General features: G+C 43.3%; 1 protein-coding gene across 1 annotated transcript in view; it reads right to left on the minus strand.

Annotated features, from left to right (window-relative positions):
• The window catches only part of LOC130114476 (receptor-type tyrosine-protein phosphatase beta-like), a 65,774-nt gene that overhangs the window by 5,414 nt on the left and 42,692 nt on the right, over positions 1-17,668 (minus strand). The window contains exons 19-28 of the mRNA XM_056282355.1: positions 17,473-17,622; positions 13,808-14,099; positions 6,959-7,065; positions 4,829-4,934; positions 3,741-3,821; positions 2,942-2,959; positions 2,749-2,830; positions 1,583-1,673; positions 1,365-1,441; positions 783-917 (exon numbers count right to left, since the gene is read on the minus strand). Of these exons, the coding sequence (XP_056138330.1) occupies positions 783-917; positions 1,365-1,441; positions 1,583-1,673; positions 2,749-2,830; positions 2,942-2,959; positions 3,741-3,821; positions 4,829-4,934; positions 6,959-7,065; positions 13,808-14,099; positions 17,473-17,622 (1,139 nt within the window). The remainder of the gene's footprint in view (positions 1-782; positions 918-1,364; positions 1,442-1,582; positions 1,674-2,748; positions 2,831-2,941; positions 2,960-3,740; positions 3,822-4,828; positions 4,935-6,958; positions 7,066-13,807; positions 14,100-17,472; positions 17,623-17,668) is intronic.

Consider the following 17,668-nt stretch of genomic DNA (forward strand, 5'->3'; position numbering starts at 1 on the left):
ATCCCTGTGTTGGTAGGCAACGGAATAGACCGCTACACTACCAATATCTTGTTAAATTATCTTTAATTTTGTTGAATTATCTTGTTTATTTTGTTAAATTATCTTTTATCTTGTTAAATGATCTTTAATTTTGTTACATTTTTTTAACAAAATTAAATTTTGTTAAATTTAACAAATCTTTTTAACAAAATTTAATTTTGTTAAATCTTTAATTTTGTTAAATTATGTTTAATCTTGTTAAATTATCTTGTTAAATTAAGTCAGTAACTTGACTGACAAAATATCATTTCTTACACAACTTGGAAATGATAAAGGTCAAGCTGCTATTTTTTACCTATTGAACTACTGACTGTAAAAAGGTCAAGTGTAAAGCAGTATTCATCTTTACCTTACGTGTCATGAGATGGTTCGTTGAGTTTGCAAGCTCGTTTTCCACTATGCCCAATTTCATACTCACACAATTACTATAGTCATTCAAACTCAAGAGCAGCTCATTTCCACCACTTCTGCTATCGGACACACAGAGGTTTGACCAGAGCAGCTGAGGGTTTAGTGCTTTGCTCAGGAGCACACGAGGCAAGTGATGTATTATACATTCACTTTGCCCTGATTTTCTGCCTTCGGCGAACAAATTCATGATGTGGGGGGACTGATCTCTCTTCTATTTGACTCATTCAGTAAGGATCAGCAAATTCAGTTTTGGTATTTCAAATTAGGACTACATTCAGAAAACTAAAACAAAAGCTCATCTGAAACACTGGTACGAGCCTCTCCTCACCCACCCTGCCTTTCTCCACACACTGGGTAACCATGACGATGTTGTGGACATTCTGTTCCCACACCATCTTCCAGAAGTCATCTTTGGTCCCTGGGAGAGGCCCCTGGGTGGCGATGTACTCCCTGCGGAAGTTGTTTCCCTGGAACAGATGTTCACATAAAGCAGTGAAGATAACCAGTGCCAAATCAAGAACGCCATGATGGTAGGAATGAGAAAAGAAGAAGAAGAGGGAAAAATAAGAAAGATAATCTTCGTGCCACTATGTTTGGATACAAGAATTGAACAGTTCATTCTTTAATGCATGTTTACAATCTAAGTTCACCCCTCTTACTACACACATTTGTTTCCCCTAACACCAATTATAGAAATTATTAATTGGCTGATAGACTGAAGATCTGGTGTCCTGGCTTGGCTCCACCTCCCTGCTTCTTTATGAGTGATGCAATGAAGTTGGCCTACGAGCTTTATTATGTCATGCTGAAATAGTCAACTTGGAACGTAAAGTCCCATTTGGCACACTTTAAGCAGACCCGTCCACGTCTGAAACATGGAACCTCCTGACAGGTCCGGCCATTGGCGAGCTTACAGGAATGTAGCTGGCGTTGATGTAGTCCGAGCACGGATCGTCATCCACACAGGACAGCTTCACCCGCGTTGAGTCATCTGAAAGGGAGAGAGAGGTTGACACATAAGCGCTGGTATGAGGCGCCGAGCAGCATTAAGGTTGCCAAACAAGAAGGGGTGTGGCCTTCAAAACGCTGTGTCATTTCTGTTAACCACGCCATATTTCTGCCACCCACTCACAGGGAAGGATGTTGTTGTATCTGTTCTTGCCGCGGTTCTCTGGCAGTAGAGCCGTGTCTAAGGGCTGGTTACGGCCCACATCTTTCAGGTCCTAAGCCAAGAACAATAACATCAGGCTTTTTAAGAGTTCATTAACTGTTTCGTTCCGAGCGGGCAACAGAGCAGGTAGGCCCGCAAACTAACGGGCAGCACAAAAGGGTCAGAAAATCCAGAATTGTTTTCAGGCTGGTGCAGTACGGGATTCAAACCTTAGATTAACAGAGACAAACGTTTCTATAAACTACAACTTTTATATTTTAGAGAGATATTCATAGAAGGGTAATTCATAGAATGATGAACAGAAATGAGCTTAACCTGAAACTCACTCCCCCCCCTTTTGTTTTCTGCCCAAGTGAATCTAGCCAATTACCCCACTTTCCCAAGCCGTCCCGGTAGCTGCTCCACCCCCCTCTGCTGATCCGGGGAGGGCTGCAGACTACCACATGCCTCCTCTGATACACGTGGAGTCGCCAGCCGCTTCTTTTCACCTGACAGTGAGGAGTTTCGCCAGGGGGGACGTAGCGCCTGGGGGGATCGCGCCATTCCCCCCAGTTCCCCCTCCCCTCCGAACAGGTGCCCCGAATGACCAGAGGAGGCGCTAGTGCAGCGACCAGGACACATACCCACGTCTGGCTTCCCACCCGCAGACACGGCCAATTGTGTGTGTAGAGATGCCCGACCAAGCCGGAGGTAACACGGGGACTCGAACTGGCGATCCCCGTGTTGGTAGGCAACGGAATAGACCGCTGCGCTACCCAGACATCCCATCCTGCTGTTTTTCTAAGCTGGATCTAATCACATGTTTCAGTAATGTGCATACGAGCAATAAGTGCAGCAATTTAACGGTTTGTAGAAAGATAAATAGTACTGAAAAACATACGGAGTGATGGACAGCACTCTCCATTTGGACTGTATATGGTGAGGTGGTATCCTAGTGCTGTGTATGTCAAAATGTAATCCATTACTCTTACTCTTACTATTACTACGAGCTTCATCGATATGTCTCTAAACCGTCATCACCAATGAGACTCCTGTACATCTATATGCACACCATGTGACTCTATATAGTAATCAATGTAAAATAAGGCCCCTCCCTGGGTCTGTATGTGCAGCGGGTCACCTCTCACCTCATACTCCTCGGACAGCAGGTAGTTGGAGTCGGCCTGCAGCTTGGCAAAGTGAGCGTCAAAGTGCATGATCTTGATAGGGCTAAAGGGTACAGAGGAAATAATTCACATGCAACACATCCCAAACGGCAAAAAAAAACCCAAAACAAAACTTAGAATTTTTGCTTAAAACCCCCCCTCAAAAAAAAAGTACCTTGAGATGCGACGGTTACTGAAACAGAAGGAAGAGAAGTTAGTCAACAGCTGATTATGACACTTGATTATGTCCAGATGTTTTACACAACAAACTACATGTACCCAAAAAAAATCACTCGCACAAGAAAGCCGTCTTACACCAGTGTTTGTCTGTGTTTTTACTGACGAGGCGCGTTGCCTTCCAAGGCACACCTAATCATTTAACACACTGGCTTATCCTTTTTAAAAATGTGCTTCGTAAAAACAACAAGACCAGTAAACCCAGTGAGCCACTGGGCAAGGCCCAAACTGCTCAAACAAACAAAAAAAAAAGAAAAAAAGAGAGAGGTGTGATCTTAATCTCACAAAACTGATGCTGGATAAAGTTTATGTAACTTTTTGGCCTTCGCTCGGTTAAATTCAAACCATCAGGCTGGCAAAATCAGGATCTTTTAAATCACTTAATAGCGGTTATGTCATTGTTTCCACTGTGCTGTGATCATTAAATTCATCTTAATGTTACTTTATGTTAATTTTCACCATTAGTTATTTTATTGTGTTTTTGATGCATTTGGTTTTGGTTTTCGTCACTGTAGCTTGTGCTTGCTTATGAAAGTTGCTTATGAACAGGACTGAAACAGATTTATATTCTGTATCATCAGCAGTGGTGGTGGTAGCAGCAGTCGCTGCAGCTGCAGTAGCGTTGTATTATTATTATTGTGTTATTTCAGAGCACATCTGGGCCTGTCACCCTCGGCAAGCCACAGGACACAGGTTGAGAATTCCTTTAATGGGGTATTGGATTACTGTTTTCTTACCCTCTGACACCCATGTGCACCCCGGGGAGAGGTCGCTCTCTCCTCATGCTCATCCTGACCATCGGCCTGTCCTGAACACTCCTGTGAACACAGGGCAACATTTTTTACTTTTTGTTTATCCTGAGGACAGACTTTTTTTTTTCACCACAATCTCACTTCATATTCACACATGGACACACTGCCCCCAGTAAAACCAGTCTATAGCTGGCGGCCACTGGGAAACGCCAGTACGGCCACACTCTACTAGTGATGGTGACTGAGCAGCACCATTGTGTGTGTGTGTGTGTGTGTGTGTGTGTGTGTGTGTGTGTGTGTGTGTGTGTGTGTGTGTGTGTGTGTGTGTGTGTGTGTGTGTGTGTCTGTGTCATCAGGTACATGCTGAGCGTTGTTGAGCTGCTGGGGTATGAGAGCAGGAAACCAAAGCACCCGCCCACTGAATGGAGCAATACTTCATTATCATCACAACAGGATATATATATAAATATATAAACATATATTCCCCCCCCTTTTTCTCCCCAGTTGTACCTGGCCAATTACCCCATTCTTCCGAGCTGTCCCGGTCTCTGCTCCACCCCCTCTGCCGATCCGGGGAGGGCTGCAGACTACCACATGCCTCCTCCAAAACATGTGAAGTCACCAGCCGCTTCTTTTCACCTGACAGTGAGGAGTTTCGCCAGGGGGGACGTAGCATGTGGTAGAATCACACCATTCCCCCCAGTTCCCCAGCAGGTGACCCGACAGACCAGAGGAGGCGCTAGTGCAGTGACCAGGACACACACCCAAATCCGGCTTCCCACCTGCAGACACGGACAATTGTGTCTGTAGGACGCCCGACCAAGTCGGAGGCAACATGGGGATTCGAACCGATGATCCCTGTGTTGGTAGGCAACAGAATAGACCACTATGCCACCCGGATGCCCCACAACAGGATATTAATATTAGTATAATATTCCCCTTTATGGACTTATTAGTATAGGCCTTTTAAACTTTTAACTGCCGGTATTTTACACAGAAGTGGAAATGAACAAAACTTCATGACTTTGTAGCCATAGCAGCACTGTGTGTATTGAACGAAGACGGATACTCACACTTTGCGGGCCTTCTGTCTGCAAATGAGCAGGGCGGCGACTCCCACCATCATAGCGATGAGGAACATGCCAGCGCTGATGCCCTCAATCACACCACTCATTGGCTCTGGGGAAGCAAGAGACAACATTTCCAAGCTCATCACACACTTATTTGCAACTCATATAAAGATTTTTATGATGACAACAGCGAGTACTACTGCTGCTACTGCTGCTATTGCTAGTATGACTACTACTGCTACAACCACTACAATTATCACTGCCAGTACTACAGCCAGCACCGCTACTGCCACTCTTCCTTCCTCACTTTGACTAAGGCGGTGAATTATCTTATCCTATTTTTTGGGGATCGATCCCAACCCCAACCCTTCCCTGTACACTACCCCAACACTCTCCATCAGCACACTCACATCCATGCATACATCCATGCAACTGGCCCTCACCACAACCAGGGTTTATATTCACCCCCCACCCCCACAGACACACACATGAACTTAAACAAATGCACCAGCAACACACCATAGGCACACATACACCAATTCCCTGTTTTCCTAAGTCTGACTGTAGTAGGAGTCCTACAGTGGTTGGGGAGGGTGTGGACTTCAACACGAATCCTGTGACACATGTGGTGCCAGCAAACCGCTTCTTATCACCTGCCAGCTGCAGGTCTCTGGGCGGAGGCCCATGCTACTCCACCATATCCACCTGCGGCAATCAAGGTGCCCCACAACCAGTAGGAGCACCTGCTTTCAGTGGCAGGACACACTCACACTTACCCCCTACCAGCTCCCTGTGATGCCGGACCAAGCCAGGACTTAAATATTTCTCCCCTTACTTTTAACTCGCTCTGATGGAGAGCACATTGCATAGCATTATGCACAAAATGTGCCATACAAATAAAGTTTGACGAATTGAGTCATTTATTTACTATATGAGCTCAACAAGTACTGCCGATACTACTAAAGATAAATCTTATTTGTACAACACATCTCCATACAAAATTACAGACTGCTCTACGGAACACCAAAAAACCCTTGTGATAAACCTGCTTATCAAAGGTGGAATCTAAATAGGACGTACCCGACTTGGACACTGTCCTTAAAGTATAACTAAATCCTAGACCATTTCAGTGAGTTTGCTGACATCTACAGGTTAAAAATCATGTAAAGGTTAAAAACACGGCAGGCTGGTCTTGCTACTCTGTGATGTAAGCATAGCAGGATAAACACAGCTACAGGTAATAACATTAATAATGACTTTGTTGGCTGTAAGTGTGTCAAAGAACCAGCACTGACAGTACTATTGACAATCATCACATGACACAATCATCAAAAAGGCCCAGTAGAGGATATATTTTCTCTGCCAGCTCAAGAAATTCAACCTGCCTCAGGAACTGCTGATTCAGTTCTACACTGCAATAATCCAGCCTGTCCTCTGCACATCCATCACTGTCTGGTTTGGTTCGGCCACCAAACAGGACAGGGACAGACTACAACGGACAGTTAGGTCTGCAGAGAAAATCATTGGTGCCAACCTGCCCCCAATTCAGGACCTATACACCTCCAGGCAACATCACTACAGACCCATCACGCCCTGGTCACAACCTGTTCCAACTCCTCCCCTCTGGTAGGCGCTACAGAGCACTGTACCCCAAAACAACCAAAGTTTCTTTCCGCGGGCTGTAATTCAAACGAACGCTTAACACTGTCAATAAATCCAACCATTTTGTATATACTGTACTGTACATTATACGTATACTGTTATGCTCTGTCATGTCCCTCTACCTCAGACATGTATGTAAGCAACCTACTAACATCTATTTTAGCATCTCTGATATATTCTCTGCACCACTGCACTTCATCACCTCTTATTTTGCCTGTATATAGTCAGTCCTTGTGTCTATATCTGAAGATTGTTGTGTTGTAGTGTTGTTATTCTTTGTTAAGTACCCTGAGAGAGCCACGAAACCGGAGTCAAATTCCATGTATGTGCAAACCTACATGGCCAATAAACATGATTCTGATTCAGCTGTTAGCGCTGTCTGTCAATGCTGCTTGTAAACTGTAGATGTCAGCAAACTCACTAAAAGGGTCTAGTGGTTTGGTTATTCTTTAAAAAAAAAAGGGTCCTCACCGGCCTCAGTGACCACGGGAAGAGACAAGTAGGTGTCGGTGTAAAGGGGCGATGTCCTGCCGTTCTGTTCCTCTTCAAACAGCTGGGTGAAGGCACGCACGCTGAGCCTGCAGAGGACAGACCAGAAACCAGAGGACCCCCGGTTAGCTGATCCACGACCAGACGGCGCTGCTAAATAGCAACACATTTGAGGGGTTTTCTAACAAAATGAGATTCCGTATTTGAAAAAAAATAAAAACTCTAACTCATAAAATGATTGCAGGTGCAAAATTTAAACTCATCATTGAAAATCGCTCTATTCCTCAGACATTCAAAGCCACTCGTGTTTTTTTTTCCATAGCAAGTAGAGACAATTACCTTGAGCAGGAGCTCAGTTTCATTTTATTCAGCACTGAGAGGTGAAATGTTGAATCTCAGAAGTTCATCTCAGACTGCTGCACCACCTCTGATGTGTCAAACTGGGTTTCAAGGGTCGCAGATGACAGCAAGAAATGTAGCGAGAGCACTGTTGTATTTGACACTTGTTTCTTTTGTTGTCTATCTATCTATTTATCTATCTATCTATCTATCTATCTATCTATCTATCTATCTATCTATCTATCTATCTATCTATCTATCTATCTATCTATCTATCTATCTATCTATCTATCTATCTATCTATCTATCTATCTGTCTAGTTATTTGTGAGATGATTATGCAAGAATTGGGATATGTTTCAGAAAAAGGTACATTTGACAAATCTGATCTATAAAACTCTGGAAAAATACTAATGTCCCTCTGTGGTAGATCAGGGGTTGTGTTAACTGAGAATTTTTTACAATTTACTTAACTTTAAAAGCCTTAACAGTCAATTTCCAATGCCATCCACCATTTTAACGGAATTAACATAAGCGACCGGTTTTGAAGGCTTTTTGAGAAAACTGACTTGTATACCTGTCAATTATGGCATGGATGCATTGGTATGGAGTGAATAATGCGCAATGGAACACATATTTCCTATTCAAAAAGACTATACAAGCTCCTATCTTTGCTAAATCAGGGATCAGGAACACTTTATTTGTCATTTTATGAAACGAAAAATGCAACTTGATTTATTGATTGATTGATTGATTGATTGATTGTTGCCCCAGCCCACAGCAGTGCAACAAAAAGACAAAAACATATATCCAAACAAAAAAAAAATCACTGTCCAAAAGAACAAATGCCAGCCAGGATGACTGTCAGAACTTTTTTCAATATTTCCATAACTTTTAACCCTCTCAACCCCCCCCCCCCCATCAGTGCTGGTCACTCGTTGACAGACACTGTTTGTTCTCTCTGGTTTTATGTTTTTAGTGGCATCATTTTGTTTTTTGTTTTTTTCCATTTTCAATTTTCCCCCTCTCTCCCCAATTGTATCTGGCCAATTACCCCGCTCTTTTTGAGCCATCCCAGACGCTGCTCCACCCCCTCTCTGCCAATCCGGGGGGTGCCCCGACCGACCACAGGCTTAGGGCTGATTGGTTTTGTGGAGTACAAAATGTACTCCATATGCACTCCGTATGTACTCTGTAGTTTTCCACTTCTCTGTGTGTATGAAACTTCTCACTCACTGCAGACACACATACCAACTGTTATCATGCTTGCCTCCGATGGGGCCAAATACCAACTGTTATCATGCTTGCCTCCCCGTTGCCGCATCCCAGGAACTGCCCGGTGCAGCGAAGACAGGTGCAACGGACCCACAGACACACACCGGACACAGGACATGATTAACGTAGATGTTTTCCTGCATTCCTTTGTAAGATAACACCTTGGTTAATGCAAGGAACATAGGGTATGACGCGACGGACTGCTCTATAAAAAACCACTACCTCCAGCTCAAGTTAGAGCATATCCTCCCAGACCGACTTCTGTGACTATATGACTCTCCATCTGCAGATGCATTAAAGATTCTCTGTTTGCTCCACTATTTGTCCGATGATTATTCTTCCCAGAGGTTGCTGGGCCAGGGCTCATTAAAAGGATAAGAAAAATCCATAACAATTTGGTGTCAGAAGTGGGATCTCACGTCGCTCGCCAAACGGACAACCGGCTGACTGATCATCTCGGGATGAGGACATAGTCACCGATCTCCCAATAACCTCAGCAGGTTTGAGAAGAAGAAAGGGAGAGGCGGGTGGTCCGTTTGGTCGGTGTCGCTGAGATTCCTCAGCAAAACCCTGGGAGATTCATCGCACGGGTAAGCAGAATTCTTTAAAGGATAAAATGATCATTTAAAACGCGTATGAGGTCGTGCACTGACAATAATGCGGCTGTTTACCCTCGGTCTCGCACTTATTGAAGTGGTCACCTGGTAGGATCAGTGAATCAGCGCAATGAAACGCGGCTGTTTACCCTCGGTCTCGCACTTATTGAAGTGGTCACCTGGTAGGATCAGTGAACCAGCGCAATGAAACGCGGCTGTTCACCCTCGGTCTCGCACTTATTAAAGTGGTCACCTGGTAGGATCAGTGAACCAGCGCAACGATAAGCGGCTGTTTACCCTCGGTCTTGCACTTATTAAAGTGGTTACCTGGTAGGATCAGTGAACCAGCGCAATGAAACGCGGCTGTTCACCCTCGGTCTCGCACTTATTGAAGTAGTTACCTGGTAGGATCAGTGAACCAGCGCAACGATAAGCGGCTGTTTACCCTCGGTCTTGCACTTATTAAAGTGGTTACCTGGTAGGATCAGTGAACCAGCGCAATGAAACGCGGCTGTTCACCCTCGGTCTCGCACTTATTGAAGTAGTTACCTGGTAGGATCAGTGAACCAGCGCAACGATAAGCGGCTGTTTACCCTCGGTCTTGCACTTATTAAAGTGGTTACCTGGTAGGATCAGTGAACCAGCGCGATAATAAGCGGTTGTTCACCCTCGGCCTCGCACTTATTGAAGTGGTTACCTGGTAGGATCAAGTGACGACGCGCAAAAATCCTCGGTCTCGCACTAATAAGAGTGGTTACCTGGTAGGATTAAGTGAAGAAAAAAAAAAAAAGAAAGAAAAAGAAAAAAAAAAGGAAGCAAGGGCAGTAAACTGCCCCCGATAGATATGGAGGTTGCGATTTACCAGATAATGATAAGGAAATATGGTGAAGACTCGGTAAAACATGTTTTAGACTGGATACAGGATCATGAGGTTCCTGTTGAAGGAACTTTGAGCAAGAATAAACTAATGGAAGTCCGACAGTCCATGGAAAAGGGAAAAGCGAAGGTCTTAGAAAGGAAAAAGATTCCTACAACATGGTTGGAGTATGTGGCAGAGCAAGAAAGAATTTTGGAAATGTGGGAGAAAGAGTGTGAAAGTAGGGAAAGAAAAAAAAGCTACAGAGGACTATGACACGAAACCACCGCACCTTGACTGACCCTGACTGGCTTTTGTGTTTGACATGACTTGTCTGTGTGTGTGTTCATAGTTTGTTCCGTGGTGTTTGTCCGTCTGGCCATTTTGTGTTGTTTAGAAGTTGCAAGTCCTTGAGAGTGGCTTAAAAGGGGATATAAAAGCTGGGGGAGGTTTTGTTTTGGCTTTTCCAAACCTTTTGTTTTCCTGACAATTGGGGTGTGAGAGGGGTTTTTCAGAGACCACCTCGTTTAGCATCCTTACCAGACCCAACCCTGTTTTTGTTCCTGTTTGATTGGCAACTGGCTTTAGAAAGTCACCAACCTGAAGCATTGATTATTCAAATCCTTTCAAGACATCTATTTCTTTTCTTTTTGAGGTACCTCATATAAAATGGGATATATCCATTCGGGTTTTTTTTTTGGTTTTTGTTTTTGTTGCATTGAAAAAGTTTTTGTGGCGTATTTTTCACTTTAAGTTGACCCTGTCCTCACTTCTTTTAGGATTCCCCAAAACCGAAGGATTTCCTGTCCGTTTCATTTTCTGAACTGTTAAGCAGAACTCTGTTATTTCCAACACCACAGTTGCAATATTTTTAATTTTACCTATTCTGTTTTTCTTTCTGTTACTGGGATTTTTTTTAAAGAATAACTGGTGGGAACCAACTGCCTACCCACTTCACACCTTGGGGGAATGGGGGGTTGCCTTGAGAGTAACAGGGACAGTGTAAACCACAGTTATGTTGTTTTAAGCTGTTGTTGTTTTTCTTTCCATTAGAAGACACCCATTGGTTCATTTGTTTTTATGTTGACTTTCCTCTGTGTTAAATTGAACTTGTTTTTTTTTTTCAACACTAAGGTGTGAATTTTAGGATGTTGTTTTTTTTTTAAAGAGGGTATTCATTTCTTTGACAATTTCTTGTGTGGAGGACAATTACATTTTATTTGAATATGAATGAAACCTACTGAGTCATGTGTTTTAAATGTCTATGCTATGGCTATGTTTATGTTATTTTTTACCATGACTTTGAGCCTCCTCATAAGACTCATTTTTGGTTTGATTTATTTGGTTTTGGCTGGGTACATCAATTTCTTTGTATTGTTAATTGCGCGTTTCTTTCCTTTGAAACCCCACCGCCCCTCTTTTTGGGGCCTTGAAAGGGGCTTCTTGTTGTTTCATTTAGTTAAGGTGGGGGGCATTTGTTTCTTGTCTTCAAACAGCTCATTGTTTCAATGATTTACAAGATACCTTATGATTTTATTAATTTAGGTTTTATTTGGACGTTCAGGATCTGAGACAACTATCTTTATCATCCCTCATCTGTTTTAGCTTTAAAGACAATTTATTTCAGATAAGTACAACATTACAGACTTCAGAACATTTGTAAACAGCTTGGATGAAATGAAAGTCAGATTCATTTCACTGCTTGAAATTGTTTGTGGTTTACTAACAACTAACATACAAACTGATCATATCATAATTTCATTTTTGTTCTTCATGGTTAAATGGGTTGAGACAATGTGTTCTGTTCTTGTGTAATAAGAGGGGTAGTGGGAATGAGGAATTGAAATCTAGAATGGTTGTGAGCCTTCTTCTGTACAGTTTTCTTTGATTTTGAGGAATTGAAATTTAGAATGGTTGTGAGCCTTCTTCTGTACAGTTTTTTTTGATTTTTTACTTCATAAGAAACAAACGGATACGAATTTAGATCATAGCGGAAGTATCTGAAGAACACTGAATCAAGTTGACTACGAATCTTCAGAATCCTAGAATGACAGTGTTTTCAGTGTTGTGCAGTTTCTCTCTGAAAGTTTTTCCCTCCAGATATTGTCACCACCTGCTCCTGCCCCTCCTCCAGACGAGCTGGGTAACACCCCCACTCCCGTGGTACCGGGTCCAGGGGCCCGGGGTATGCTCCACGGGAAGACAACCTCCCGGCTGGACAGAACAAAGAGCAACCCGCCACATAGCGCAGCTGTAGGAGCTGTGTCTGTGTGAGGGTGGTCTCCAAGGTGTCCCGGTCAGCTTCCGGGTGAGAGAGGAGGTGAGGGTGGTCTGCTCCTGGCCCAGCCAATCCTCCAACATGAAGACCCTCTGGTTGTCTAGATGAGACTAGCACCAGCTTCCTAGCTCTGGAGACCATAGGTTTGGGTTTGGCTTTGAGAGTCCGAAATCGCCTTGCCTCTGTGGAGTCTGTAACCAGTGACAACTTTGAATGTTTAACTGCAGCTGAGTCCACCATCAAAATGCTCCGAACCCAAAACCTGTCTCTGCAGGACCGAATCGACAACCTCGAGAACCGATCTCAGAGGGCCAATCTCCATGTACTGAACATTCCTGAAGGTGGAGCGGCCGGTAAAGATCCGGTGCAGCTCATGTCGGAGATGCTGATGCAGATACTGGGTCCTGATGTCTTTTACGCTCCGAGTCATAGCAGCATCACTTTTCCTGAGTGTCCTGCTACTCCTCACCTGCTGCATCGTGCCCATAGTTCGGCGTGTGATACGCGGCCTCATTGCTACTCAGCTCGTGTATTATCACCTCCTTGCCCAATAGGACGGGGACCTTGTTTCGTCTCCCTCCTCTCCACCACTGCTGTTCCCCTCTTCCCCGCCCCCCCACAAGGACTCCGGTTCTGAATCCTCCTACACTTCCTCCAATGACAGCGACTCCCCCGTTTGAATGATACTTTATGACGAGCACTGGTTAAACCTTTCGTTTCCGGTTGTTCTCATGTCTGTTTATCATTTCTGTATATGTATGTTATGTGTGCCGATTTGTATTATTTCTAAGTTACGTGTTACTTTTTATTATTGTGTGCGCGTGATATGTGTGCTGGTTTCCACTATTTCCATGTCACCTATTGCTCTCATTGTTCAATAATGAACAAAAGGGGGGAATTGTGGAGTACAAAATGTACTCCATATGCACTCCGTATGTACTCTGTAGTTTTCCACTTCTCTGTGTGTATGAAACTTCTCACTCACTGCAGACGCACATACCAACTGTTATCATGCTTGCCTCCGATGGGGCCACATACCAACTGTTATCATGCTTGCCTCCGATGGGGCCACATACCAACTGTTATCATGCTTGCCTCCCTGTTGCCGCATCCCAGGAACTGCCCGGTGCAGCGAAGACAGGTGCAACGGACCCACAGACACACACCGGACACAGGACATGATTAACGTAGATGTTTTCCTGCATTCCTTTGTAAGATAACACCTTGGTTAATGCAAGGAACATAGGGTATGATGCGACGGACTGCTCTATAAAAAACCACTACCTCCAACTCAAGTTAGAGCATATCCTCCCAGACTGACTTCTGTGACTATATGACTCTCCATCTGCAGATGCATTAAAGATTCTCTGTTTGCTCCACTATTTGTCCGATGATTATTCTTCCCAGAGGTTGCTGGGGCAAGGGCTCATTAAAAGGATAAGAAAAATCCACAACAGTTTGTAAACTTCAATTTTATCATCTCAGTACCTGTATGCAGTCTTGGGCTTGAGTGGTCCGTCACAGAATAGGTACATGTTCCTCTCCCTGTCTGTCTCTGCATCTCTGTCTCTGTCCTGGGTGTGTTTGTGGGCACATGCTCCTCCCAGGCGGTCCATGCCTGTGCCCAGGCTGATCTCAAAGCTCTGGGAGGCAGCGTCTGGGCCCTCGGCGCAGTGGCTGGAGAAGTAGCTGGTCTGGTAGGACTTAATGGAGCTGTTGGATTTGTAGTCCGTGTAGGAGGGCAAAGGGTGCTGCTGGGCCGGCTGGAGGTTCTCAATGCCTTTAAAAGTCAGAGAGAAAGGCTGAATGAGGCTTTAAGACACAAAGAAGTTCATATTTTGAACAAGAGAATCATAATGTAAACAGTATGCAGGTTGTCTCCTTTTTATTCTCATTTTCTTCTTTGTTTCCCATTTAATTACAAACCCCAATTCCAATGAAGTTGGGACATTGTGTAAAACGTGAATAAAAACAAAATACAATGATTTGCAAATCCTTTTCGACCTATATTCAATTGAATACACTACAAAGACAAGATATTTAATGTTCAAACTGATCAACTTTATTGTTTTTTGCAAATATTCACTCATTTTGAATTTGATGCCTGCAACACGTTCCAAAGAAGCTGGGACAGGGGCAACAAAAGACAGGGAAAGTTGAGGAATGCTCAAAAAACACCTGTTTGGAACATTCCACAGGTGAACAGGTTAATTGGAAACAGGTGAGTGTCATGATTGGGTATAAAAGGAGCATCCCCGAAAGGCTCAGTCGTTCACAAGCAAGGATGGAGTGAGGTTCACCACTTTGTGAACAACTGCGTGAGCAAATAGTCCAACAGTTTAAGAACAACGTTTCTCAACGTACAACTGCAAGGAATTTAGGGATTTCGTCATCTACAGTCCAAAATATCATAAAAAGATTCAGAGAATCCGGAGAAATCTCTGCACGTAAGCGGCAAGGCTGAAAACCAACATTGAATGCCCGTGACCTTCGACCCCTCAGGCGGCACTGCATTAAAAACCCACATCATTCTGTAAAGGATATTACCACGTGGGCTCAGGAACTGTCAGTTAACACAGTTCGTCACTACATCTACAAGTGCAAGTTAAAACCCTACCATGCAAAGCGAAAGCCATATATCAACAACACCCAGAAACACCGCCGGCTTCTCTGGGCCTGAGCTCATCTGAGATGGACTGACGCAAAGTGGAAAAGTGTGCTGTGGTCTGACGAGTCCACATTTCAAATTGTTTTTGGAAATCATGGACGTCGTGTCCTCCGGGCTAAAGAGGACAAGGACCATCCAGATTGTTATCAACGCAAAGTTCAAAAGCCAGCATCTGTGATGGTATGGGGGTATGTTAGTGCCCATGGCATCATGGGTAACTTGCACATCTGTGAAGGCACCATTAATGCTGAAAGGTACATACAGGTTTTGAAGCAACATATGCTGCCATCCAAGCGACGTCTTTTTCAGGGACGTCCCTGCTTATTTCAGCAAGACAATGCCAAGCCACATCCTGCACGTGTTGCAGCAGCGTGGCTTCGTAGTAAAAGAGTGCGGGTACTAGACTGGCCTGCCTGCAGTCCAGACCTGTCTCCCATTGAAAATGTGTGGTGCATTATGAAGCGCAAAATACGACAACGGAGACCCCGGACTGTTGAGCAACTGAAGTCGTACATCAAGCAAGAATGGGAAAGAATTCCACCTACAAAGCTTCAACAATTAGTGTCCTCAGTTCCCAAACGCTTATTGAGTGTTGTTAAAAGGAAAGGTTATGTAACACAGTGGTGAACATGCCCCTGTCCCAGCTTTGTTTGGAACGTGTTGCAGGCATCAAATTCAAAATGAGTGAATATTTGCAAGAAAACAATAAAGTTGATCAGTTTGAACATTAAATATCTTGTCTTTGTAGTGTATTCAATTGAATATAGGTCGAAAAGGATTTGCAAATCATTGTATTCTGTTTTTATTTACGTTTTACACAACGTCCCAACTTCATTGGAATTGGGGTTTGTATTTTCCCCCTGTGTTTTGCACTTCGCAACACTTAATTGTCACTCCTTTGGAATTTCCTGGGATGGAGAGCAAGGCTGGGACTGGAGAGGTGGGTTAAAGGCAGCAGACGGATTGATCAGTTGGGGTGAAAAAGGAAAATTGTGGTGCGTGCTGCTGTGATGTTCTGCATCATTTCACATAAAAACAACACATAAAACACATAACAACACATAAAAACATAAACGAGGAAAAAAGATACAGTGAAATTGGGAATGTCTTTTTCATCCATGTTTTTCAGTTATGCATAACCATGTCCTGTAGCTCTATCAATGTATGCCAAAAGATTACACATCTTGTACAGCCTTGTGTTTTTATATCATTCCTTCTTTTTCTGACATCAGATTATTTTTTTGTGCTGATTAGGTCATGATAATTAGTACTTGATTTAAACTGGGTACATGATCTTATATATTAAGTGACAGAGTGGGTCTGAGGCCCACCATTGTTGATGGTGGAGGGTTTGAGTCCCACCTAAGCAGAGGTGGCTTAAGAGTCCCAGAAATGGGGCATTGATTCCCACCAGAAAAGAAGAGGGTTGGTGTTCCAGAGGCGGCAGGATCACCAACCACAGACGAGCAGCACACCTACCTACTGAGAACATCTGCTGGGCCAGATGTTTTTGTTTAGTAATGCTGTACCTGTAATGTGGAAATTTGCTGTTGTGATTTAGAATACCTTTAAAAAGAGACCCTTTAACACTTGACTAGTTGCAAAAAAAAGAAGAAGAATATCAGCAAACTTCCACTGCATTTACAAAACATGTTTAACATGTACAGCATTAACTTCAGTGGTGGAAGAAGTATTCAGAACTTTTACTTATGTAAAAGTAGCAATACCACAGTGTAAAAATACTAAAAGTCCTGCATTCAAAATAGTACTTAAGTAAAAGTACAAAAGTATTAGTATCAAATATACTTAAAGTAGTGTAAGTAAAAGTACTCATTATGCAGAACAACCCCTTTCAGAATCATATATCATATTATTGGACTATAATTATTGGTGCAATATGTGTTCATCACTTTAATGTTGCAGCTGGTAAATGTGGGGCTAATTTCAATTACTTTTTAAACTGCTGCGTAGCTTAGCCTATAAAAATATAACATTATTAGTTGATTTATAATTTGTATTAATAATCTAAATCTGCAAAGTAACTAGTAACTAACACTGTCAAATGTAGTGGAGTAAAAAGTACCATATTGCCTCTGAAATGTGGTGAAGTAAAAGTATAAAGTAGCATAAAATGGAAATACTCAAGTAAAGTACAATTACCTCAAAATTGTACTTAAGTACAGCACTTGGGTAAATGTGCTTAGTTACATTTCACAATTGATTACCTTCGATTACTTTTGAAATATTCAGGTTTTCTGGTTATTACCATGATAGGTGGAGATATAATGACTGCTTGACATTTTGTTGCAGATTATGCAATTTGAATGGACTTTTGAGTGAATGTGATATGCATCAAAAATGTGTGTGTGTGTGTGTGTGTGTGTGTGTGTGTGTGTGTGTGTGTGTGTGTGTGTGTGTGTGTGTGTGTGTGTGTGTGTGTGTGACTGCATGAGTATGCCGGTATGGCGTGTCTCAGTGCACCTACCCTCTGACTCGGTCACCACAATGGTGAAGAACGTGACGGCTCCATTGACATCACTGAACCAGCTGCAGTTGAACCTGAAGAAGATGGACGACTTGCTGACCGCAGCGGACCGGTCATCGACCCGCGTACTGAGGGGCGGGAGAGGAGGCCCTGCAGAGATGAATGCCATACTGCCTTATCAAAACGTCCTGAGAAT

The sequence above is a fragment of the Lampris incognitus genome, chromosome 6, assembly GCF_029633865.1.
Source record: "Lampris incognitus isolate fLamInc1 chromosome 6, fLamInc1.hap2, whole genome shotgun sequence".
Taxonomy (NCBI): domain Eukaryota; kingdom Metazoa; phylum Chordata; class Actinopteri; order Lampriformes; family Lampridae; genus Lampris; species Lampris incognitus.